This window comes from Heterodontus francisci, chromosome 7, assembly GCF_036365525.1.
Source record: "Heterodontus francisci isolate sHetFra1 chromosome 7, sHetFra1.hap1, whole genome shotgun sequence".
Classification (NCBI taxonomy): domain Eukaryota; kingdom Metazoa; phylum Chordata; class Chondrichthyes; order Heterodontiformes; family Heterodontidae; genus Heterodontus; species Heterodontus francisci.
The window spans coordinates 11,655,056-11,682,183 of record NC_090377.1 but is presented as its reverse complement, the minus strand read 5'-3'; the positions used below and the strand labels follow the sequence as shown (position 1 = coordinate 11,682,183).

General features: G+C 45.1%; 1 protein-coding gene across 3 annotated transcripts in view; it reads left to right on the top strand.

The window, feature by feature from the left end:
• Window positions 1-27,128, top strand: part of tmem198ab (transmembrane protein 198ab) — a 152,065-nt gene that overhangs the window by 75,311 nt on the left and 49,626 nt on the right. For all 3 annotated transcript variants that reach the window (XM_068034790.1, XM_068034792.1, XM_068034791.1), the window contains one exon: window positions 5,556-5,632. In XM_068034790.1, the coding sequence (XP_067890891.1) occupies window positions 5,556-5,632 (77 nt within the window). The remainder of the gene's footprint in view (window positions 1-5,555; window positions 5,633-27,128) is intronic.

Below are 27,128 nucleotides of genomic sequence, written 5' to 3'. Positions count from 1 at the left end.
GTAGAAAAAACAAAAAGTCAGAGTATTTCTTAAATAAGAGGTTGGGAAGTGTTGATGTCCAGTGGGACCTGGGAGTCCTTGTTCAAGAGTCACGAAAAACTAATATGCAGGTGCAGCAAGCAATTAAGGCAAATGATATGTTGGCCTTCATTACAATGGGATTTGAGTACCAAAGTAAAGATATATTGCTGCAATTGTATAAAGCCTTGGTGAGACCACACCTGGAGTATTGTGTACAGTTTTGGTCTCCTCATCTAAGGAAGAATATACTTGCCATCGAGGGAGTGCAACAGAGGTTCACCAGACTAATCCTTGGGATGGCAGGATTGTCTTACGAGCAGAGATTGCAGAAACTGGGCCTGTATTATCTACAGTTTCGAAGAATGAGAGGTGATCTCATTGAAACTTACAAAATTCTTACAGGGCATGACAGGGTAGATGTGGATAGGACGTTTCCTCTGGCTGGTGAGTCCAGAACAAGGGGACACAGTCTCAGAATAAAGGCAGGCTTGATGGGCCGAATGGCCTATTCCTGCTCCTATTTCCTATGATCCTTTGAATCCCCCACTATCAACACCCTGGGAGTTACCAATGACCAGAAACCAAATTGGACCAGCCACATAAATGCTGTGGCTATAAGAGCAGGTCAGAGGCTGGGAATTCTGAGGCGAGTAACTCACCTCCTGACTCCCCAAAGCCTGTCCACAAGGCACAAGTCAGGAGTGTGATGGAATACTCGCCACTTGCCTGGATGGGTGCAGCTCCAACAACACTCAAGAGCTTTGACACCATCCAGGGCAAAGCAGCCCACTTGATTGGCAACCCCATCAACCACCTTCGACATTCACTCCCTCCACCACCGACGCACAGTGGCAGCAGTGTGTACCATCTACAAGATGCACTGCAGCAACTCACCAAGGCTCATTTGACAGCACCTTCCAGACCTACAACCTCTATCACCTAGAAGGACAAGGGCAGCAGATGCATGGGAACCTCACCACCTGCAAGTTCCCCTCCAAGTCACACACCATCCTGACTTGGAACCATATCGTCGTTCCTTCACTGTCGCTGGGTCAAAATCCTGGAACTCCCTTCCTAACAGCACTGTGACCCCACATGGACTGCAGCGGTTTCAAGAAAGCAGCTCACCACCAACATTTTAAGGGTATTTAAGGATGGGCAATAAATGCTGGCATAGCCAGTGACCTCCACATCCCATGAAAACATCTTTATAAATCTCCTCTGTACCCTCTCTAGTGCAATCACATCTTTCCTATATTGCGGTGATCAGAACTGCATGCAGTACCCCAGCTGTGACCGAACTAGTTCCATCATAACCTCCCTGCTCTTATATTCTATGCCTCAGCTAATAAAGGCAAGTATCCCGTATGCCTTCTTGACCACCTTATCTAACTGTCCAGCCACCTTCAGGGATCTGTGAACATGCGCTCTAAGGTCCCTCTGTTCCTCTACACTTCTCAGTCTTCTACCATTTATTGTGTATTCCCTTGCCTTGTTAGCCTTCCCCGAATGCATTACCTCACACTTCTCCGGATTGGACTCCATTTGTCACTGTTCCGCCCACCTGACTAGTCCATTGATATCTTCCTGCAATCTACAGCTTCCTTCTTCATTATCAACCACATGGCCAATTTTTGTATCATCTGCAAACTCCTTAATCATACCCCCTACATTTAAGTCTAAATCATTGATATATACCTCAAAAAGCAAGGCACCCAGTACTGAGCCCTGCGAAACCCCATTGGAAACAGCCTTCCAGTCACAAAAACACCCATCAACCATTACCCTCTGCTTCCTGCCTCTGAGCCAATTTTGGATTCAACTTGCTACTTTGTCTTAGATCCCATGAGCTTTTACTTTTTCCACCAGTCTGCCATGTGTGACCTTATCAACAACCTTGCTAAAATCCATATAGACTACAGCAAATGCACTACCCTCCTTCTTACCCGCCTCCTTACCCGCCTCCTTACCCTCCTCCTTACCCTCCTCCTTACCCTCCTTGTTACCTCCTCAAAAAATTCAATCATATTAGTCAGACATGACCATCCCTGTTGACTGTCTTTGATTAATCTGCGTCTTTCTAAATTAAGATTTATCCTGTCCCTCAGAATTTTTTCTGATAATTTTCCCATCGCCGAGGTTAGGCTGACTGGCCTGTAATTACTCGGTCTATCCCTTTCTGTCTTTTTAAACAATGGTACAACGTTAGCTGTCCTCCAATCCTCTGGTACTACAACTGTAGCCAGGGAGGATTGGAAAATGATGGTCAGAGCCTCTGCTGTTTCTTCTCTTGCTTCCCTTAACGGCCGAGGATACATTTCATCTGGGTCTAGGGATTTATCCACTTTCCAATATGTTAAACCCTTTAATACTTCCTCTATGTTAATTTTATCTAATATTGCACACTCTTCCTCCCTGATTGTAATGTCTGTATCATCCCTCTCTTGTGAAAATAGATGCAAAGTATTCATTGCAAACCACACCCACAACCTCTGCCTCCACACAGGTTACCCTTATCATAGAGAGATACAGCACTGAAACAGGCCCTTCAGCCCACTGAGTCTGTGCTGACCATCAACCACCCATTTATACTAATCCTACATTAATCCCATATTCCCTACCACATCCCCACCATCCTACACTAGGGGCAATTTACAATGGTCAATTTACCTATCGACCTGCAAGTCTTTGGCTGTGGGAGGAAACCAGAGCACCTGGTGGAAACCCATGCAGTCACAGGGAGAACTTGCAAACTCTGCACAGACAGTACCCAGAACTGAACCCGGGTCGCTGGAGCTGTGAGGCTGCGGTGCTAACCACTGCGCCACCGTACCGGTCCCTAATAGGCTTTACTCTTTCTTTGGTTATAGATCATAAGATCATAAGAACTAGGAGCAGGAGTAGGCCGTCCGGCCCCTCGAGCCTGCTCCGCCATTCAATGAGATCATGGCTGATCTTTTCGTGGACTCAGATCCATTTATTGCGCTCTCACCGTATCCCTTAATTCCTTTATTGTTCAAAAAGATATCTACCTTAGCTTTAAAAACGTTTACTGAAGAAGCGTCAACTACTTCACTGGGCAAGGAATTCCATAGATTAACAACCCTCTGGGTGAAGAAGTTCCTTCTTAATTCAGTCCTAAATCTTCTCCCTCTAATCTTGAGGCTATGCCCTCTTGCCCTCTTATCCTCTTGCACTTTATGTATTTATAAAAAATCTTTAAGTTTTCCTTGATCTTACTTGCCAATTTTTTTTCAGTGCCCTCTCTTTGCTTTCCTAATTACCTTTTTATTTTCGCCGCTACAATTTTGATACTCTTCTAGGTTTTCTGCAGTATTGAGCCCTCAGTATCATAGGAAATAGGAGACGGAGTAGGCCATTCAGCCCATCGAGCCTGCTCTGCCATTCAACTAGATCATGATTGATCCTCTATCTCAACACCATTTTCCTGCTCTGTCATAAGCATCCCTCTTTTCCTTTATCCTCTTCTTTAAACCCCTTGACATCCAGGGGACTCTGGATTTGTTAGTCCCACCCTTTCTCTTTAAGGGAACAGACTTGCTCTGAACCAGAGGTCGGCAACATGTCCATACACAGATGCCAGTGTCCATGGTAAAAATTCTGAGGTCCTTGGTAATTTTAATTGTCTTGCTCCAAGCTTTTTAAACGTGTGTTTTAAAATATCCTAGTGGCCAGAATCTGGACCGCCGAAGCTTTCCATCTGGCCTGTCAATCCTCTGTGACTGACAACAGGCTGCCCAGGGAGGGTGAGCACTGATTGGCAGGTCACGGCACAGGCACACTGGCATTGGCCGCCTCTGCTGTTTTCACGAGGTTTAGAGAGTGAGTGGGAATGGCTGCTGTGTAGGGGAGGGAGAGAGAGGCCGAGGGGAGAGCAGGAAGCAGGCCAGAGGAATGGAACGGAGCTGAGGGAACACACAGCCCACAATGCAAAGGCAGCCCTTTAAACCAACCCAGGGAGCAGAGGAAGGGAGAGAGAATGAGAGTGAGGTAGACTAGATAGCCTCAGAGATGGTAGAGAGAGAGAGAGGAAGGAGAGAGAGAGAGAGAGAGGGACACAGAAGGGGAGATATTGAGAGGGGAGGGAGGTGAATCATAGAAAGTCTACAGCACAGAAAGAGGCCACTTGGCCCATCATGTCTGTGTTGGCCAAAAAGTGAGCCACCCAGCCTAATTCCACCTTCCGGCATTTGGTCCGTAGCCCTGCAGATTACGGCACTTGAGGTTCATATCCAGACTCCTTTTGAATGTGTTGAGGGTCTCTGCCTCAACTACCCTTTCAGGCAGTGAGTTCCAGACCCCCACCACCCTCTGGGTGAAAAAAACCTTTTCCTCATCTCCCCGCTAATCTTTCTACCAACCACTTTAAATCTATGCCCCCTAGTCACTGACCTCTCTGCTAAGGTAAATAGGCCCTTCACCTCCGCTCTATTCAGGCCCCTCACAATTTTGTACATTTCAATCAAATCTCCCCTCAGCCTTTTCTGTTCCAAGGAGAACAACCCCAGCCTATCCAATCTTTCCTCATTGCTGCATTTTTTCTGTCCTGGCAATATCTTCGTAAATCTCCTCTGTACCCTCTCTAGTACAATTACATTCTTTCTGTAATGAGTGGACCAGAACTGCACACAGTACTCACGTTGTGGCCTAATTAATGATTAGACGGACACAGAGAGGGGAGAGAGCTGGACATAGAGATGGGAGAGGGATGAGCACAGAGGGGAGAGAGAGAGGAGAGGGATGGACACAGAGTGGGGGGGGGTGGGAGGGAGAGGGGAGAGAAAGTTTAGACGGACACATAGAGGGAAGGAAGGTGGACACAGAGAGAGGAGAGAGACAGATAGAGAGGGGGAAAGTGAGGGAGAGAGGGGAGAGAAAGAGATCACGATTACTCCTGACAAATGGACATCTATCTGAATACTCCACATCGCTACATCAAGTATGCGGGCAGACGTTAACTACTTGTGCAAGCAAAAACAATGCCAGGTATCTCACTAAATAACGAGAAATGCATTTTAAATTGGACTGTGTTTTGATGGCTACACACTTTATATACAAATTAATTGCCCCCAAGTACATGGCTGAGTCAATAATTTTGTCAAATATCCGTGGTGCAGCATGTTGGTATCTATCGCTGCTCTGAACCCTCTCTATGTCTTCTTGGAAAACCTCCCACTGATCTACCTTCAAGTATATGTTTCCAGTTCACTTTAACTAAATCACATCTCAGTTTAGTACAATAGCTTTTCCCCAACTGAGAGCTTTTTATTCCTGGTCTATCTTTGTCCTTTTCCAAAACTACCCTAACTGGCAGTGTCAGCCAAGACTTTTACACTAAAGATTCTAGAGTAGGACTCAAACCAACAACCTTCTAACTCAAAGGTAAAAGTGCTACCCACTGAGCCACGGTTAACACCAGCTATCAAAGGACAAGTTTAGATCTCAGGTGTCTGATGTACAACGTGAGGTGTGTGACGTTCTGTTTTACTGATCAAGCCCCTGTTTTCCAACAGTTTCCTCTGCCAGACACCGATGGGACGTTGGACATTGGAGGCTCACGATCTGATTAGAGGCAGAAGACAAATTGTTGGTGAGTTGTGCCTTTGTTTTCTGTCGGAGCCTCAGTTTTGGAGTTTGAGAATGAGACCAGGTGACCTTGAATCACCTCAGGGATCAGACCATCTGACGGAGGAAGAGACGAGGGAAGAAGTGACTGCTGAGTGAGCTTAGCCCAGGCTCCGTGCCCAGGGCCTGGGATCGCGACAGAGCTGGCTTTCTTTTCTGTCGGTCCATTATGTGTTGTGACACATGAGATAGGCACTGGGTGTTCTAAATGGAGCGTGTGCAGAAATCCCAGGTGACAGGGTTGTCAGGTGAACAATATCCCGTCTGGTTCACATGCTTTGCCAACTACTCTGGAAGACCCCTGGCAGATCTCGATCAAATCCCTCAGCACAAAGGGTACGAAATGTGAATTTGAAGGTGGCCATTCGGTTATTCTCCCTTCAGGCATTTATCCAATTCCCTTTTGGAAGTTATTGTTGCATCTAAAATTCACTTAATGACTCGCCAATAAATCACACATCTGGCTCAGAGTCCTGCTTCAGGGAGGATTTATACATAATCATATTGGTTTTCTTTTTTAAATTTTTGAGTTATGGCAGACGAGGAGGCCTTTCGGCCCATCGGGTCCATGCCAGCTCTCTGCAGAGCAATCCAATCAGTCCCATATCCCCGCTCTATACCCATAGCCCTGCAAGTTTATTTCCCTCATGTGCCAATCCAATCAGTCATTCCTTGTCTCCACCCACCATCCACATGGGCAGTGAGTTCCTGGTCATTACCACTTGCTGTGTAAAAAAGTTCTTCCTCAAATTCCCCTGCATTTCTTGCCCAAAACCTTCAAACTGTGTCCCCTAGTCCTTGTACCATCAGCTACTGGGAACAGATTTTCTTTCACCCTATCCAAACCTGTCATAATCTTGTACACCTCTATCAAATCTCCCCTCAATCTCCTTTGCTCCAAGGAGAACAACCCCAGCTTTTCCAACCTAACCTTGTAGCTAAAATCCCTCATCCCTGGAACCATTCTGGTAAATCTCCTTTGCACCCTCTTAAGGATCCTCATTTTTTTCTTAAATTCTTATTTATTTGTTCTCGGGATGTGAGTGATGCTGGAAAGGCCAGCATTTATTGCCCTTCCCTAATTGTCTTGACGGCATCAGAAGTCACCATGTAGTCAGAGACTGAAGTCACGTGTAGGCCAGACCAGGTAAAAATGGCAGCTTCCTCTTTCCCGGAAATAGTTGGAGTTTTACCACAATTACCAACATACAAACAATGATGGACAGGTAAAGACTGCCTGGTCCATCCAGCCTGTCCCACATAACTGTGATGCCTTGTCCCCAGGCCACCCGAAGAACCTGTGATCTCCTGGGAGAGGTGAAACCCCAATTTCAATCCAGACCAATTTGGGGAAGGAAAGAGTGGAGAAATTCCTTTCTGGCTCCTCTCACTTCTCAGGTGATCAAAGCCAGTCTGGAGATCCCTCTAGCCTTAGTACCTACCATGGTGTCAACCCATAAATCTCCAAATTGAATTAATTAATCCAATTTCCCAATTTTCTATGAACTCCTGATCTCTAGATTACTGGTCTTGTAGCATAGCCACAAGGCTTCAATCCAAATTGAAGGAAGGTGAAGAGAAGGGGAGGATGAGGAATAATGGACACCCTAAGCTCTGGAATTCCCTCCCGAAACTTCTCTGCCTCCCAATCTCTCTTTCCTCCTTTAAGATGCCCCTTAAAACCTCCCTCTTTGACCAAGCTTATTGCCATCTGTGCTAATATTGCCTTAGATGTCTCGGTATCAAATTTTGTACAGGAGGGTAAAATAGAGTAAGATACAGATCAGCCGTGATCTCATTGAATGACGAAACAGGTGCAAGTTGCTGACTGGCCTTGTCCTGTGTCCTATGTTCCTAACTCTAGCCTAGATAAGTTGGTCATTCAGATAATCCCTTCTTCCCTCGGTTCTTGACCTGTCTGTCAGCAATCAGCCGGGCCGTACCAAGTTCTGCTCTGTAGAACAACATGACTCCCAACTCAGGATACGCAACAACATTTAGGCGAACAATCCCCCACAATTGTGTCGACTGTGACAATCCATATGGCCCGAGTTTAGTCAGTCATTAGTGTCAAGTTTTTGATCAATTATTATAGATGAGAAAGGTCATGCAGATCATCTTTGTTCATGAATCTAGGGATATCATCGCTGAGTAATTTAGAATACAAACTATGGGTAATTTGGAATACAGTAATTGATTAATTAGAGGCAAGGCACATATGCAAATTAGCTGCCAGCTTTCCTCCATTACAACTAGAATTCAAAAAGTAATTCGTTGGTGGTAATGTGTTTTGGGTGTCCTGAAGCCAGGAAAGGGAAAGAAAGACTGGTATTTATATGGCACTTTTCACAAGCATCAGACATCTTAAAGTGCTTTACAGCCGTGATGTGCTTTAGAGGTGTAGTCACTGTTGTGATGTAGGAAACACAGCAGCCAATTTGCACACAGCAAGCTCCTGCAAATAGAAATGTGTTAATGACCAGATAATCTGTTTTTGTTGTTTTAGTTGAATTGCACAGAATTTCGCAGAATTGTTACAGCACAGAAAGAGGCCATCGGCCCGTCTTGTCTGCACTGGCTGTCTGAAAGAGTAATGTACCTACTGTCTCTCTCCCACCTTCTCCCTGTAGCCCTGCATATTCTTCCTTTTCAGATAATCCAATTCCCAAGGTCTGGATTGAATCTGCCTCCACCACACTCTCAGGCAGTGCATTCCAGATCCTAACCGCTCGCTGAGTGAAAAAGCTTTTCCTCATGTTGCCATTGCTTCTTTTGCCAATTACCTTAATTCTGTGCCCTCTCGTTCTCGATCCTTCCACCAATGGGAATAGATTTTCCTTATCTACTCTGTCCTGACACCTCATGATTTTGAACACCTCCATCAAATCTCCTCTCAGTCTTCTCTTCCCCAAGGAAAACAGTCCCAACTTCTCTAATCGATCCTCGTAAATGAAGTTCCTCATCTCTGGAACCATTCTCGTGAATCTTTTCTGCACTCTCTGTGAAGCTTAACATCTTTTCTAAAGTGTGACACCCAAAACTAGACACAGTACTCCTGTTGAGGCCAAACTAGCCTTCTATATAAGTTCAACATAACTTCCTTGCTTTTGTACTCTATGCCCCTAATAATGAAGCCTAGGATGCTGTTTAGAAACACAGAAACATAGAAAATAGGAGCAGGAGTAGGCCATTTGGCCCTTCGAGCCTGCTCCGCCATTCATTATGATCATGGCTGATCATCCAACTCAGTAACCTGTTCCCGCTTTCCCCCCCCCCCCCCCCATACCCTTTGTTCCATTTAAACCCAAGAGCTATATCTAACTCTTTCTTGAAAACATACAATGTTTTGGCCTCAACTGCTTTCTGTGGTAGCGAATTCCACAGGCTTACCACTCTCTGGGTGAAGACATTTCTCCTTATCCCAGTCCTGAAAGGTTTACCCCGTATCCTTAGACTATGACCCCCTGGTTCTGGACTCCCCCACCATTGGGAACATCCTTCCTGCATCTACCCTGTCAAGTCCTGTTAGAATTTTATAGGTTTCTATGAAATCCCCCAACATAACATTTGCCTTTTTTACCGCCTGTTGCACCTGCATGCTTACCTTCAGCGACTGGTGTACGAGAACACCCAGGTCTCGTTGCATATTCCCCTCTCTCAGTTTATAGCCGTTCAGATAATAATCTGCCTTCCTGTTTTTGCTACCAAAGTGGATAACCTCACATTTATCCACATGATACTGCATCTGCCATGTATTTGCCCACTCACTCAACTTGTCCAAATCACCTTGAAGCCTCTTTTCATCCTCCTCACAACTCACCCTCCCACCCAGTTTTGTGTCATCTGCAAATTTGGAGAAATTACATTTAGTTCCCTCATCTAAATCATTCATATATATTGTGAATAGCTGGGGTCCTAGCACCGATCCCTGTGGTACCCCACTAGTCACTGCCTGACATTCGGAAAAAGACCCATTTATCCCTACTCTTTGTTTCCTGTCTGCCAACCAATTTTCTAGCCATCGCAATACACTACCCCCAATCCAATGCACTTTAATTTTACACGCTAATCTCTTATGTGGGACTTTGTCGAAAGCCTTTTGAAAGTCCAAATAAACCACATCCACTGGCTCCCCCTCATCAACTCTACTAGTTACATCCTCGAAGAATTCTAGTAGATTTGTCAAGCATGATTTCCCTTTCGTAAATCCACGCTGACTCTGTCCGATTCTACCACTGTTCTCCCAAGTGCTCTGCTATAAAATCTTTGATAATGGACTCTAGAATTTTCCCCACTACCGACGTCAGGCTGACTGGTCTATAATTCCCTGTTTTCTCTTTACCTCCCTTTTTAAATAGTGGGGTTACATTAGCTACCCTCCAATCTGTAGGAACTGTTCCAGAGTCTATAGAATCTTGGAAGATGACCACCAATGCATCCACTATTTCTAGGGCCTCTTCCTTAAGTACTCTGGGATGCAGACCATCAGGCCCTGGGGATTTATCGGCCTTCAATCCCATCAATTTCCCCAACACCATTTCTCTACTCATACTGATTTCTTTCAGTTCCTCTCTCTCACTAAGCCCTGTGTTCCCCAACATTTCTGGTATGATATTTGTGTCCTCCTTTGTGAAGACAGAACCAAAGTATGCATTTAGTTGGTCAGCCATTTCTTTGTTTCCATAATAAATTCCCCTGTTTCTGACTGTAAGGGACCTACATTTGTCTTCACTAATCGTTTTCTCTTCACATACGTATAAAAACTTTTACAGTCAGTTTTTATGTTCCCCGCAAGCTTGCTCTCGTACTCTATTTTCCCTTTCTTAATCAATCCCTTGGTCCTCCTTTGCTGAATTCTAAACTGCTCCCAATCCTCAGGTCTGTTGTTTTTTTCTGGCGAATTTATATGCCTCTTCCTTGAATCTAATGCTATCTCTAATTTCCCTTGTTAGCCATGGTTTGGCTACCTTTCCCGTTTTACTTTTGCACCAGACAGGGATAAATTGCAATTGTTGCAGTTCATCCATGCGCTCTTTAAATGTTTGCATTGTCCACCATCATCCCTTTAAGTAACGTTTCCCAATCCATCATAGCCAACTCGCGCCTCATACCTTCATAGTTTCCTTTACTAAGATTCAGGACCCTTGTCTCAGAATCAACTACATCGCTCTCTATCTTGATGAAGAATTCTATCATATTATGGTCGCTCATCCCCAAGGGATCTCGCACAACTAGATTGTCAATTATTCCTCTCTCATTACACAATACCCAGTCTAGGATGGCCTGTTCTGTAGTTGGTTCCTCAATGTATTGGTCCCTCTGTTCCTGCACCCCCTTTAGAATTATACCCTTTATTCCATATTGTGTCTCCATGTTCTTCCTACCAAAATGAATCACTTCACATTTCTCCGCATTGAACCCCATCTGCCACCCATTCCACCAACTTGTCTATGTCCTTTTGAAGTTCTACACTATCCTCCTCAGAGTTCACAATTTTTCCAAGTTTCATGTCATTTGCAAATTTTGAAATTGTGCCCTGTACACCAAGATGTGGGTCATTAATATATATCAGGAAGAGCAAGGGTCCCAGTACTGACCCCTGGGGATCTCCACTACAAACCTTCCTCCAGCCCGAAGAACATCTATTAACTACTTCTCTCTGTTTCCTGTCACTCAGCCAATTTCGTATCTATGTTGCTACTGTCCATTTTCTTCCATGAGCTACAACTTTGCTCACAGTGTGGCACTGTATCAAATGCCTTTTGAAAGTCCATGTACACCACATCAACAGCATTGTCCTCATTAACCCTCTCTGTTGCCTCCTCAAAAAACTCCAGCTAGTTAGTTAAATATGATTTTCCCTTCACAAATCCATGCTGGCTTTCTTTAATTAACTTGCATTTTCCCATGTGACTGTTAATTTGGTCCTGAATTATCTTTTCTAGAAGCTTCCCCACCACCAAGGTTAAATTGACTGGCCTGTAGTTGCTGGGCTTATCTTTACATCCTTTTTTTGAACAAGGGTGTAACATTTGCAATTCTCCAGTCCTCTGGCACCACCCCTCAGTCTAAGGAAGTGTCTCCGCAATTTCCACCCTCACTTCCCTCAGTATCCTTGGATGCATCTCATCTGGCCCTGGTGCTTTATCCACTTTAAGTACAGACAGCCTACCCAATCCCTCCTCTTTATCAATTTTAAATCCTTCAAATGGCTGAATTATCTCCTCTTGCATCATGACCTGGGCAGCAACTTCCTCCTTGGTAAAGATCGATGCAAAATATTCATTTAATGCCTCAGCCGTGCCCCCTGCCTCCATGCGTAAATCCCCTTTTCAGTCCCACTCCTCCTTCAACCACCCTTTGACTACTTATATGCCTATAGAACACTTTTAGATTCCCTTTTATATTAGCTTCTCTCTTTGCTCCTCTTATTTGCTTTTTCACTTTCCCTCTGAACCTTTTATATTCAGCCTGGTTCTCCATTGTATGATCCACCTGACAGCTGTCATAAGCACATTTTTTTCCATATTAATCTCTATCTCTTTCATCATTCAGGGGGCACTGGCTTTGTTTACCCTACCTTTCCCCTTGATCGGAATATACCTTGACAGTGCCCGAACTTTAAAGGCAGCCCATTGTTCAGTTACCGTTTCTCCTGCCAACCTTTGGTTCCAATTTATCTGGCTCAGATCATTCTTAACCCACTGTCGTTGGCTTTCCCCCCAGTTAATTATTCTTACCCTGGATTGTTACTTGTCCTTAACTTAAATCTTATGATACAATGATCACTGTCTCCTAATTGTTCCCCTACTGACACTTGATCCACTTGGCCCACCTCATTCCCAAGATCCAGGTTCAGCAATGCCTCCTTTCTCATTGGACTGGAAACATCCTGATGTAGAAAATTCTCCTGAACACACTCTAGGAATTCTTGCCCCTCTCTGCCCTTTATATTAGTACTATCCCAGTCTATATTCAAATAATTAAAGTTGCTCTTATAACCACTCTATAATTCTTGCACCTCTCAGTAATTTCCTTGCAAATTTGTTCCTCTACATCTTTCCCGCTAATTGGTGGCCTATAAACTACACCGAGGAACGTAATTGCACCTTTATTGTTCCTCAGCTCTAGCCAAATAGATTCTGTCCTCGACCCCTGTGGGACATCCTCGCTCTCCAGCACTGCAATGCTCTCCTTAATCAAAACTGCCACCCCTCCCCCTTTCTTTCCTTCCCTATCTTCTTGAACACCTTATATCCAGGAATATTTAACACCCAATCCTGCCCTTCTTTGAGCCTGGTCTCTGTTATCTCCACAACATCATATTTCCACATGGCAATCTGCACCTGCAGCTCACTAACCTTATTTACCACACTCTGCGCATTCATATACATGTACAGTAACCCTGAAGGACAAATATTGGCCAGGACACCAGGTGGAACTCCTCCGCTCTGCGAAATAGTGCCACAGGATCTTTTGCATCCAGCTGAGAGGGCAGACAGGGTCTTGGTTTAATGTCTCATCCGAAAGACGGCACATCTAAGGGTGTAGAGCTCCTTCAGTACTGCACTGGAGTGTCAGCCTTGATTTTTGAGCTCAAGTCCTGGACTGGGACTTGAACGTAGAACTTTGTAATTCAGAGGTGAGAGCGTTACCAACTATAAATGCAAGTTCATTCTTTTTGTCTGCCTGACTTTTTTCATTTCTATCCTTCTTTCAGTCATAATTCTGAAGAATGAGAGTGAATGGGATATGTTTCATTATTAGGATCCTGTACAATGGAAATGAATAACGAAGGGAGTTTGACTCATTGTGATTTAGCACATTCAGATGAATTAGGAATAGGTGTTTAATCCACAGGCATTCTATCCCTGGTGCAGAATTCTACTCAAATATGTTTCTTGGTTTATCTGCAATTGTTTTAACACTTACATTCTGGTTAGACGTCCTACACGGTCCCACGTGTATCAGTATTGCTTTAAGTAGCTCTGAAGCTATTTAAAAATTAATCCGCGCATGGTTTCTGGGTAGTTATTTGAGCATCGATGAACTGCTAATATCATCACAACCACAAGAAAACATTAATTACACAGAAACCATTGAAGTGCTAATTGTAACCTGCTGTGTTTCGAGTTAGAAAAGGAAAGACATTTTGACAGCAGTGTGTAGGAGAGGATGTGAGAGAATCTGTGTGATCAGGGGGTTGCGTGTTGGAGCTTGTGATGTGTGTTCCGAGCTGCACAAGAGACTAATCTAATTCGCGAGTGTTCTCACCCGGTTATTATCAGGATAACTAATTTTTACAGGGGAGCAGCCAGTGGTAGTGGCCATGTACCTGCTCTGGTGCTGAGTCCCGTTTGCACATCACTTACTGAGCTCACTGACCCACAATGGCTCCCTGTCCCTGGACACCTCTATTTTAAAATTCCCCTGTTTCAGTCTCACTGCTCCCTATCTCGGTCACCTCCCTCAACCCTCCAAAATCTCTGCACTCCTTCAAATTCTGAACTCTTGCACAGCCCTGATTTTAATCGCTCCATCATTGGCGGCTGTACCTTCAGCTGCCTTGTCCCTAAGGTCTGGAATTCCCTCCCTAAAGCTATCCATTTCTCTACCTCTCTCTCCTCTTTTAAGACCCTCCTTAAAACCTACCTCTTTGACCAAACTAGATATTAAAGATATTAAGGGATACGGGGACAGTGCGGGAAAATGGTGTTGAGGGAGAAGATCAGCCATGATCTAGTTGAATGGTGGAGCAGGCTCGAGGGGCTGAATGGCCTACTCCAGCTCCTATTTCCTATGTTCCTATGTACACATCCCAATGTCGTCTTCTTGGGAAGGTCTCTCACAAACCTCTGCCGCATCCTCCAATTCAAAGCCACGAGGAAGTATAACCTCCTCATGGGAGTACAATCACTTGATAACTGGAGAGCTTCGAGGAGAAGCTCCACCACAATAGGGATGGGCAAGAAATGCAGTCTTGCCAGTATAGCTTACATCCCCAAAAAAATCCTCCAAGAGTCATTAGCACAATAACAAAAATGACTTCCACAAAAATGTAGCCTCAGTACAAAAAAAGGCTTGCATTTTTATAGCACCTTTCACCACCTCAGGGCATCCCACAGCGACTTACAGCCAATGAAGTACTTTTGAAGCATGGTAATGTAGGAAACACAGCAGCCAATTTGCGCACAGCAAGCTCCCACAAACAGCAATGTGAGAATGACCAGATAATCTGTTTTCAGTGATGTTGTTTGAGGGATAAATATTGGACAGGACACTTGGGGAGAAACTCCCCTGCTCTTCTTCGAACTAGTTCAGTGGGAAGTTTTATATCCACTGAGAGAGCAGCTGGAGCTACAATTTAACTTCTCATCTGAAAGACGGCACCTCCAACAGTGCAGCACTCCATCAGTACTGCACTGGGAGTGTCAGCTCACGTCTCTGGATTGGGCCTTGAGTTCGAAGGACTGAGGGATCCGACACAGATCTTTTTCACACAGTGAGTTGTTGTGATCTGGAATGCGCTGCCTGAAAGGGCGGTGGAAGCAGATTCAATGGTAACTTTCAAAAGAGAATTGGGACATATAGTTGAAAAAGAGATATTTGCAGGGCTATGGGGAAAGTGCAGGGTTTGGGGAGACTAATTGAAAAGCTCTTTCGGAGAGATGAATGATTTTCCTCTGTGCTGCAAGTGTCGATGAAGCAGGGCTTCTTATAGAAGCTCATCTTGGATGAGAGTCAGTGTGAGACTGTAACATGCAGGGGCAGAAGAGGAATGCTACAGTTCCTATTTCTGGTCACTGGTGAGGGAGGTTAATGTGAGACGCACAGCATAATGTGATCTATTACAGCGGCTTAACTGAGGTTTTAAACGAAGAACTGCCTCGAGCTGTCATTCTCTTTATACCTAATCATAGTTGTCACTGTTTGAGCAGATGTAGTGCGTCATCCTTCAGATGGGTAAACAGGCTTGATTTAAAGCAGCAGCACTCCCCATCTATCTCATTCACTGATGCTATGACTCTTCATTTACAGGTTCACAGTGTCTCAACACACAGGCGCTCCAATGGGTTACATCAAATTTACAGCACAGAAACAGGCCATTCGGCCCAACTCTCGCTCGAGCCTCCTCCCACCCCTTTTCATCTCACCCCATCAGCATATCCTGCTGTTCCTTCCCCCCACCCGTGCGTTTATCCAGCTTCCGTTTAAATGTATCTACGCTATTCACCTCAACTACTCCCTCCACATTCTCACCCACTCTCTGGGTAAACAAATTGCTCCTGATTTCCCACTTTTGGATTTATTAGTGACTATCTTATATTATATCCTCTACCTCTCGTCTCCCCCACAAGTAGAAACATCTGCCCTATCAAGTCACCCCTTGGCATTCAGCAGGAAGAGAGAAAGAACTTGCATTTCTATAGCACCTTTCATGACCTCCCAAAGTGCTTTCCAGCCAATGAAGTACTTCTGAAATGTAATCATTGCTGAAATGTAGGAAACTCAGGAGTCGAATAGTGCATAGCAAGCTCCCAACAACACCAATGTGATAATGACCAGCTAATCTGTTTTAATGAGGTCAATTGAGGGTTAAATACTGGACAGGACACCAGGAGAACTCTTACATCCACCTGAGAGGGCAGATGGGGTCTTAGTTTAGACCCCCATCTGAGAGATGACACCTCTGACAGTGCAGCATTCCCTCAATATTACACTGTGATCATCAGTCTAAATTCTACACTCAGGTCTTTAGATTGGGACTTGAACCCACAGCCTTCATAACACATGCTGTCCACTGAGCCAAGGAGGCGATCCTGCTTCCAGCTAGCTTTCCGATGAGTTGTTAAACCAAGGCTCCTTCTCCCCTCTCGAGTGGACATGAAAGATCCCACGGCCACAATTCAAAGAGCGGGAGAGTTTCTCCAATGTCTTAGCCAATATTTATCCATCATTCCTGTTTGTGGGAGCTTGCTGTGCACAAATTGGCTGCTGTGTTTTCCAACATAACAGTAGCTACATTTGAAAAGTATTTTGGTGACTGTGACACACTTGAGAAGTCCTGAAGGCCGGAGAGGTGCTATATAATTGCAAGTTCACCCTTAACAGCTGCCAGATGTGAGACAGAATATCTTCAACCCCTGGACCAGATAAATCTTTCCTCTTCATTTGCTAGGATAGCCTGGGCACAATGTTCAGATGCATTCCGCTTTTTAATAAACACAGCCCATTCAGACGAAGAGTGTGAAGGTGGGAGATTAAACGTTTCAATCAAAAGTAGCCTTGAAATGATCCTGGGGCTGAAAGGGAAAAATTATGCAGGCAGGTTGTGTAAACTAGCCTTGTATTCCCTTGACTTTACGATTGAAAGTAGTTGGCAAAAGAAGTGGAGACAACATGAGGAAAAACAATTTAGGCAGCGAGTTATTGTGATCTGGATTTGCACTGGATCAACGTTCAAAAGGAAATTGGATAAATATTTGAAAAGGAAAACATTCAGGGCTATGGAGAAAGAGCAGGGGGCGGGAGTGGGACTAACTGGACAGCTCTTTCAAAGAGCTAGCAGAGGCACAGTGGGCCAAATGGCCTCCTTCTCTGCTGTATGATTCTAAGGGATGATCTAATCGAGGTGTTTAAGATGACAAAAGGAGTTGATAGGATAGATAGAGAGAAACTATTTCCTCTGGTGGGGGGAGACCAGAACAAGGGGGAATAACCTTATAATTAGAGCCAGGCCGTTCAGGGGTGATGTCAGGAAGCACTTCTTCACACAAAGGGGAGTGGAAATCTGGAACTCTCTCCCCCAAAATACTGTTGAGGCTGGGAGTCAATTAAAAATTTCAAACTGAGATTGATAGATTTTTGTTGGATAGGGGAATTAAGAGCCAAGGCAGGTAGATGTAGTTAAGATGCACACCAGTCATTATCTCACTGAATGACGGAACACGTTTGAGGGGCTGAATGGCCTTCTCCTGTCCCTAACCTCCACCCCTGTTCTAACCAAGCTTTGTCACTAATCTGTAAGAACAGGCTGGGTGCAATGTTCAACCGCATTCAGGTTCCTCATAAACCCAGTCCGTTCAGGTGAAGAGTTTGAAGGTGGGGGACAATCCATCCCAGACAAGGTCAATCAAAAGTCACGTTGAGAAGCTGCAAACTGGAAAATGGATCAGGATCGCACGACCAGTTACACTGCTGCCTTCCTCATCCATTAGGCTGAATTCTGCTGATTGTGTCAATGAGTCATTCAGGACAGTCAAAAGTTCTCGGCAGTTCTCCTTAGAGAGAATAGACGATTAAGAGGAGATTTGATAGAGGTATTCAAAATCATGAGGGATCTGGACAGAGTAGATAGGAAGAAACTGCTCCCACTGGCAGAAGGGTCGGGAACCAGAGGACACCGATTTAAGGCGATTCGAAGACAAAAAAAAGGGAAATTGAGGAGCAACTTTTTTACACGGAGAGTAGTTGGGATCTGGAATGCACTGCCCGAGAGTGTGGTGGAGGCAGGTTCAGTGAGTGTTTAGGATCTGGAATGCACTGTCTGAGAGTGTGGTGGAGGCAGGTTCAGTGAGTGTTTAGGATCTGGAATGCACTGTCTGAGAGTGCATTGGAGGCAGGTTCAGTGAGTGTTTAGGATCTGGAATGCACTGTGTGAGAGTATGGTGGAGGCAGGTTCAGAGAGTGTTTAGGATCTGGAATGCACTGTGTGAGAGTGTGGTGGAGGCAGGTTCAGTGTGTGTTTAGGATCTGGAATGCACTGTCTGAGAGTGTGGTGGAGGCAGGTTCAGAGAGTGTTTAGGATCTGGAATGCACTGTGTGAGAGTGTGGTGGAGGCAGGTTCAGTGTGTGTTTAGGATCTGGAATGCACTGTCTGAGAGTGTGGTGGAGGCAGGTTCAGTGAGTGTTTAGGATCTGGAATGCACTGTCTGAGAGTGTGGTGGAGGCAGGTTCAGCAAGTGTTTAGGATCTGGAATGCATTGTCTGAGAGTGTGGTGGAGGCAGGTTCAGAGAGTGTTTAGGATCTGGAATGCACTGTCTGAGAGTGTGGTGGAGGCAGGTTCAGTGTGTTTAGGATCTGGAATGCACTGTGTGAGAGTGTGGCGGAGGCAGGTTCAGTGAGTGTTTAGGATCTGGAATGCACTGTCTGAGAGTGCATTGGAGGCAGGTTCAGTGTGTGTTTAGGATCTGGAATGCACTGTGTGAGAGTGTGGCGGAGGCAGGTTCAGTGAGTGTTTAGGATCTGGAATGCACTGTCTGAGAGTGCATTGGAGGCAGGTTCAGTGAGTGTTTAGGATCTGGAATGCACTGTCTGAGAGTGTGGTGGAGGCAGGTTCAGTGTGTGTTTAGGATCTGGAATGCACTGTCTGAGAGTGTGGTGGAGGCAGGTTCAGTGAGTGTTTAGGATCTGGAATGCACTGTCTGAGAGTGTGGTGGAGGCAGGTTCAGTGAGTGTTTAGGATCTGGAATGCACTGTCTGAGAGTGTGGTGGAGTCAGGTTCGATCATGACTTTCATGGATAATTACCTGAAGAGAAAAGATTTGCAGGTCTGCGGGGAAAGAGCTGTGGAGTGGGTCGAGCTGAGTTGCTCTCGCAGAGAGCTGGCACGGACACGATGGGCTGAACTGCCTCCTTCTGTGCTGGAACCATTCTATGAATTTATTCTATGATTCAGTTTCCGCCACCATTCCCGGTTGACCGCTCGCTGGTCTTCCTGAATATGGATTGATCTTAATGCAGCCACCTCCTCTTGTTGGGATGTAAAGGTCACATCATGTCAGCTGACCCACGGTCTGCGTTGAGACCGCAATGTTCTTTGGGCAAGGGCTCCAATAATGCATTTCAACTTAGGACGTGCTCCATGACAGAGAACACAGATGGCCATTTAGGAACGTTAACAAATACAGAGTCCCCACTACCTTCTCTTCTTTACTACAAAGGCTCCATCTGTCCTCGCAACTCGGCGTGAAAGATTCCACAGGAATATTTCGAAGAGCGGTGAAGCCCTCCCTGGTGTGCGGCCAATCTTTTGCCCTCAGTCAACATCAACAGTTTGTCTGGTCACTTATCATATTTCTGTTTGTGGGAGCTTGCTGTGCACATATTAATGAGTACATTTCTTATATTCTTCCATTATGACAGTGACAACCTTTTCCATGGGTCTCCTGTAAATACCAACAGACTCCCAGAGAACCCCTGTAAATACCAGCACACCCTCAGGGACTCCTCCAGAATGTTTGACAGGATTTTGCGGGAAATGTCTTGAATACCATTGACTGTTTGTTGTGCTGAAATACTAATCTGTTATTGATGGAGCATCTGATTGTTGCGAAGAAAGCTCATTACTAATTAATGGCTTCATTAATCCATCTGCATAGATTTGGTTGTAAAATGTTTAATTCAACATGAACCAGGTACCGACCAGTAACAGTTTAAGCAGCTGTCGGAAATTTAGTTTTGCTGCAAAGTCCATTATTTCCAGAGTTTTTATCAGCATCGCACTGAATAAATAATCTGCCCGGTAACAGAGCACCAGGGCACGTCTCCAAGTCAATACACCGCCCAGGAACAGATCACCAGGGACTGTCTCCAAATCATTAACACACCCAGGAACAGAGCGCCAGGGAACATCTACAAATCAGTAGCACATCCAGTAACTGAGGACCAGGGAATGTCTACAAATCATTAAACCACCCAGTAACTGAGGACCAGGGAACATCTCCAAATCGTTAAACCACCCAGTAACAGAGCACCAGGGAACGTCTACAAATCACTAACACATCTGGTAACTGAGGACCAGGGAATGTCCCCAAATCATTAAACCATCCGGTAACAGGGGAACCAGGGAACGTCTCCAAATCATTAAACCACCCGGTAACAGGTGAACCAGGGAACGTCTCCAGATCATTAAAGCACCCAGTAACAGAGCACCAGGGAACGTCTTCAAATCATTAAACCACCCGGTAACTGAGGATGAGGGAACGTCTACAAATCACTAACACATCTGGTAACTAAGGACCAGGGAACATCTACAAATCATTAAATCACCTGGTAACTGAGCACCAGGGAACATCTGGAACTCAGTGCTTCTGGATTATCGTTCAGGCCGTTGGATTACTAGACCAGTAATATAATCACTGGCCACTGTACCCTCTAACTCCAGCCCTACACTGACGATGTTCATTCTTCACCCTTGTTAGGATTCCGTTGGGTCCGTTAACTTCTAAAAAGAGAAAGTCAAATTCCCAGTTATTACTGAAAGAATTACACCAGAAGATTTTACGTTTTAAACAAAAACTGTTAAGTACAAGAATTAAACAAAGCAAAACCCTACTAACCTTGGAAACATTTATCTTTTAAACTTAAAATCTTAACAGAACATGAAGTCATTTGCTTTAAACTCTAAATCTCAACAGAACACTCCTGTTTGACTGTTATTTCCACCCCAAGAGTCCCCTTTATGTTACAGATCCTTGGGGGTTTGTTCACTTCTCCTGGGACTATCCAAAGTGTACCACAACTCTTAGGAATTCACTCCAATTTCCTTAATTTCTTAGCTATCTTCTGAGGTATCAGATCTCTCAGATCTGGACTTCCCAGCTTCTGTTAGCTCAAAACAGAAACACCCCTGGTTCCTGATAGCCTCTCTGCCCCTCAGTCCAGCTGCTCCCAAAGCCAACAGATTTCCAAAAGCCAGCTTGCTGCTCCAAAAGCCAACTGCCGATCTGTGTCAGCAAACACCCAAAAAACACCTGACTCAAAAGGCATTTCCCTAGCAACATCTATCGCCATCGCAATTTAGTACACGTGGGATGTCCTAGATAGCAATTTGAACTAATTATTTCCACTCCAAATCTTCTCTTTGTTCTGGGAAATCATATGAATAATTTAAACCCCTGACTGAGCCAGCTGCAGACACACCATCTCCATCACAATGTTCAGAGAGATTCCCATTGTGCAGAGTCTTCTTCCAATATCACCTTACTAAATAAACATGAGCCACCCTTTGATTTGTAACCTCCCTAAGTTTGCTTTCCCGATATTTTCATTAGTCTTCCATTAAAAAAAATTCAATTCCTAAATTAAAAGTTACCTCTAGAAAATTAATACAAACCATGAACCAGGTGATTGTAACAGTCTCTTTTGAATTGGCCTTTCAAGACACTCAGTCAGGGCAACAGGCGATTGGACAATGAATGCCCAGTGATAAACATATCCTGAGAATGAATAAAAAAGAAAAGAAAGGATTGTGGGACAGTGGTGAGAAGGTTAGAAGTTTAGGGTCGATGCATAAAAGAAAGGCCTGCATTTACATAGCACCTTTCACAACCTCAAGATGTCCCAAAGCAATTTTGAAGCGTTGCCTCAGCCCCTAACTGATGTAATGCAGCCAATGCAGCAGCCAGTTTGTACACAGCAAGATCCCACAAACAGCAACATGACAATAGTCAGATAGACTTTTTTTTTTAAGTTAAGTGATAAATATTGCCCAGGTAAAACGCCACTGCTCTTCAAAGCAGTGCCATGAGATCTTTTACATTCGCCTGAGAGGATAGGCAGGGTCTTTAGTTTAACAAATTATGTGAGAGACAATGTAGCACTCCCTCAGCACTGTAAACGTTAACCTAGACAACGTGCCTAGTTTTCTAGAGAGGGATTTGAACCCACAAATTCAAAAGCAAGCGTGCTACCCCCGAGCCACTAGTGTCAAACCAGCTGGAGTCGAATTGTAGCTCAACTCAATCTGAGCTTCCTTTAACTATTATTCTGTCTCCTCACATCTCCCTAATTAGATAGACAGCTGCAAAGTTGCAGAAAATTGGTTTTTCAGCTCTTGAACGGTTAAAAAGCTGAGATAATCCACCTGGCCTGACAACTCTGCCCTCCCGTGGAAAGCTAACAGTTAGATTGAGCTCCCATAAGGATTGGCTAAGAATCTGTTGCTAGGGGCAGCTCACAGCCTTCTGATTAGAAAAATTAGCTCCCAGCAACTCAACGTTTTGATTAAGACTCAGCAACAATCCCAGACTGAGACAGCATTCCCAGACTGAGACAGCATTCCCAGACTGAGACAGTATTCCCCGAGTTAGACAGTATTCCCCGAGTTAGACAGTATTCCCCGAGTTAGACTGCATTCCCAGACTGAGACAGCATTCCCAGACTGAGACAGCATTCCCAGACTGAGACAGCATTCCCAGACTGAGACAGTATTCCCAGACTGAGACTGCATTCCCAGACTGAGACTGCATTCCCAGACTGAGACTGCATTCCCAGACTGAGACTGCATTCCCAGCTGAGACTGCATTCCCAGCTGAGACTAAATTCCCAGACTGAGACCACTTTCCCAGACGGAGACAGCATTCCCAGACGGAGACAGCATTCCCAGACGGAGACAGCATTCCCAGACGGAGACAGCATTCCCAGACTGAGACAGTATTCCCCGAGTTAGACTGCATTCCCCGAGTTAGACTGCATTCCCAGACTGAGGCTGCATTCCCAGACTGAGGCTGCATTCCCAGACTGAGACAGTATTCCCTGAGTTAGACTACATTCCCAGACTGAGACTGCATTCCCAGACTGAGACTGCATTCCCAGACTGCGACTGCATTCCCAGCTGAGACTGCATTCCCAGCTGAGACTAAATTCCCAGACTGAGACCACTTTCCCAGACGAAGACAGCATTCCCAGACGGAGACAGCATTCCCAGACGGAGACAGCATTCCCAGACGGAGACAGCATTCCCAGAGTTAGACTGCATTCCCAGACGGAGACCGCATTCCCAGACAGAGACAGCATTCCCAGAGTTGGACTGCATTCCCAGACGGAGACCACTTTCCCAGACGAAGACAGCATTCCCAGACGGAGACAGCATTCCCAGACGGAGACAGCATTCCCAGAGTTAGACTGCATTCCCAGATGGAGACCGCATTCCCAGACGGAGACCGCATTCCCAGACGGAGACCGCATTCCCAGACGGAGACCGCATTCCCAGAGTTAGACCGCATTCCCAGAGTTAGACAGCATTCCCAGAGTTAGACAGCATTCCCAGAGTTAGACCGCATTCCCAGACGGAGACCGCATTCCCAGACGGAGACCGCATTCCCAGACGGAGACCGCATTCCCAGAGTTAGACAGCATTCCCAGAGTTAGACAGCATTCCCAGACTGAGACTACATTCCCAGAGCTACACAGCATTCCCAGACTGAAATAGCATTCCCAGACTGAGACAGCATTCCCAGACTGACTATATTCCCAGACTGACTACATTCCCAGAATGAAATAGCATTCCCAGACTGAGACAGCATTCCCAGAGTGAAATAGCATTCCCAGACTGACTACATTCCCAGACTGACTATATTCCCAGACTGACTACATTCCCAGAGTGAAATAGCATTCCCAGAGTGAAATAGCATTCCCAGACTGACTACATTCCCAGACTGACTATATTCCCAGACTGACTATATTCCCAGACTGACTACATTCCCAGAGTGAAATAGCATTCCCAGACTGAGACAGCATTCCCAGAGTGAGCCTACATTGCCAGACTGAGGAAGCATTTTCAGATTGGGTCTTTCTAAGTGCCGGCATAGAAGGGATAGGCCGAATGGCCTCCTTCTGTGTTGCACAATTCTATGAATGTAGGGACATGTGAATGCTTCGTTTCTGTCGCTTGCAGCCGATGCAACAGGTGTTTCTTGCCATTTTGCACTGTGTTTACACAGTGCCAAGGGAAAAAGACTCCTAACAGAACGAGGATTTGCTCTGTGTTTGGAAAATTATACAATCTGCAGAGAGGAATAACTCATTTGAAAATCTGTCTCCCACAACACAGTTAATCTCTCATGCGCATTACAATCCAGATTAAAACTGTAATCAATGAATAATGATCTCATTGACTGAACAGTGATTAGAATCTGCAAATATGTTTCTGTTTCTTGCCAAAATCAGATTTGTGCAGAAACTGATCCAGAAGGGACACTTCTCCCATGTACAGAACTAGTGTCTGAGCTGTAAATAACAGAAAGTAAGAGTGAATGAGGACCCAACTCTATTCAAAACCCTAAAATAAAAGCAAAATACTGCGGATGCTGGAAATCTGAAACAAAAACAAGAAATGCTGGATTCACTCAGCAGGTCTGGCAGCATCTGTGGAAAGAGAAGCAGAGTTAACGTTTCGGGTCAGTGACCCTTCTTCGGAACTGTTCCGAAGAAGGGTCACTGACCCGAAACGTTAACTCTGCTTCTCTTTCCACAGATGCTGCCAGACCTGCTGAGTGAATCCAGCATTTCTTGTTTTTGTTTCTATTCAAAACCCACTGCTCAACAATAGTTTGTCAAATATTAGAATATCCTTGGGATATTTGGTTCAAGTATCCATATTTAATGGTAATGCTTCAACCAGGGATCCTATACAATGGGAGTGAATGGGAAGGGGTTTGATCCACTGGGATTCTGTACAATGGGAGTGAATGGGAAGGGGTTTGATCCACTGGGATTCTGTACAATGGGAGTGAATGGGAAGGGGTTTGATCCACTGGGATCCTGTACAATGGGAGTGAATGGGAAGGGGTTTGATCCACTGGGATTCTGTACAATGGGAGTGAATGGGAAGGGGTTTGATCCACTGGGATTCTGTACAATGGGAGTGAATGGGAAGGGGTTTGATCCACTGGGATTCTGTACAATGGGAGTGAATGGGAAGGGGTTTGATCCACTGGGATTCTGTACAATGGGAGTGAATGGGAAGGGGTTTGATCCACTGGGATTCTGTACAATGGGAGTGAATGGGGAGGGGTTTGATCCACTGGGATTCTGTACAATGGGAGTGAATGGGAAGGGGTTTGATCCACTGGGATTCTGTACAATGGGAGTGAATGGGAAGGGGTTTGATCCACTGGGATTCTGTACAATGCGAGTGAATGGGAAGGGGTTTGATCCACTGGGATTCTGTACAATGGGAGTGAATGGGAAGGGGTTTGATCCACTGGGATTCTGTACAATGCGAGTGAATGGGAAGGGGTTTGGTCCATTGGGATTCTGTAGAATGGGAGTGAGTAATCAGAGAAATTGTTATTGTTTAGGTAAGTTTAGTTATTTTCTTGTGAGGGTTGTAATTGTTCATGACTCTCTCATGCTACCAGCTCTACTTCCAGTAGTAAATCTTCATCTTGGGGAGGAAAGCACGACAGCACCTGAAAGAATGATCAAGAGTATTTAGAGGAATTTTTCCTCTCTTTTATTGAGAGCTGCAGGGAAGAGGGATTATTTGGATAGAGCTAGCACAGGCACGATGGACCGAACAGTCCCTTTCTGTACTGGATCATTCTATGATATAGTCTGTCACAATGTCAGGATGTCCCGAAGTGCTTTGCAGCCAATGAAGTTCTTTTTGAAGTGTACTCACTGTTATAATGTTAGATCGGTTTGTAGATAATGAGCAAATCACAATACACTTTCAAGCGTGACATTTTGAGTTTTTAAAAATTCTTCCTGAGATAAGGGCGTCGCTGACAAGGCCAGCATTTGTTGCCCATCCCTAATTACCCTTGACAACTGAGCGGCTTGCTAGATCATTTCAGAGAGCAGTTAAGAATCAACCACATTGCTGTGGGTCTGCAGTCACATGTAGGCCAGACCGGGTAAGGACGGCAGATTTCCTTCCCTAAATGGACATTAGTGAACCAGATGGGTTTTTACGACGATTGATAGTTTCGTGGCACCATTACTGAGACTAGCTTTCAATTCCAGACTTTTTATTAATTAATTAAATTCCACCAGCTGCTGTGGTGAGATCTGAACCCATGTCCCTAGGGCATTAGCCTGGGCCTCTGAATTACTAGTTCAGTGACATTACCACTATGTCACCCCCCCCTTTTGTGGCATTTTGAGCTGTGACGTTTAAGTACAAGTTTATTTATTTTTTATTAGCGATACAGCACTGAAAAAACCCCTTCAGCCCACCGAGTCTGTGGCAACCAACAACCACCCATTTATCATAATCCTACGTTAAACCCATATTCCCTACCACATCCCCACCATTCTCCTACCTACACTCGGGCCAATTTACAATGGCCAATTTACCTATCAACCTGTAAGTCTTTGGCTGTGGGAGGAAACTGGAGCACCCGGCAGAAACTCACAGTCACAGGGAGAACTTGCAAACTCCTCACAGGCAGTACCCAGAACTGAACCCGGGTCCCTGGAGCTGTGAAGCTGCGGTGCTAACCACTGCGCCACTGTGCCGCCCCGAATGTCTGATGTCTGAGAATTTTTTTTGAATAACAGTAATTGCTGTTAATACACCCCTAGCTTGTACAGATGTATGTACCGTCTTGTGGCTCCCATGCAATTGCGATATCTCCTAGTGTACAGCTTCCAGCAGAATGGGGGAGGGGAGCTTTCCCAGCCTTGGGCACTCAGAAGGACATCTTAGCAAATGGAGCGTCATGCACAAATA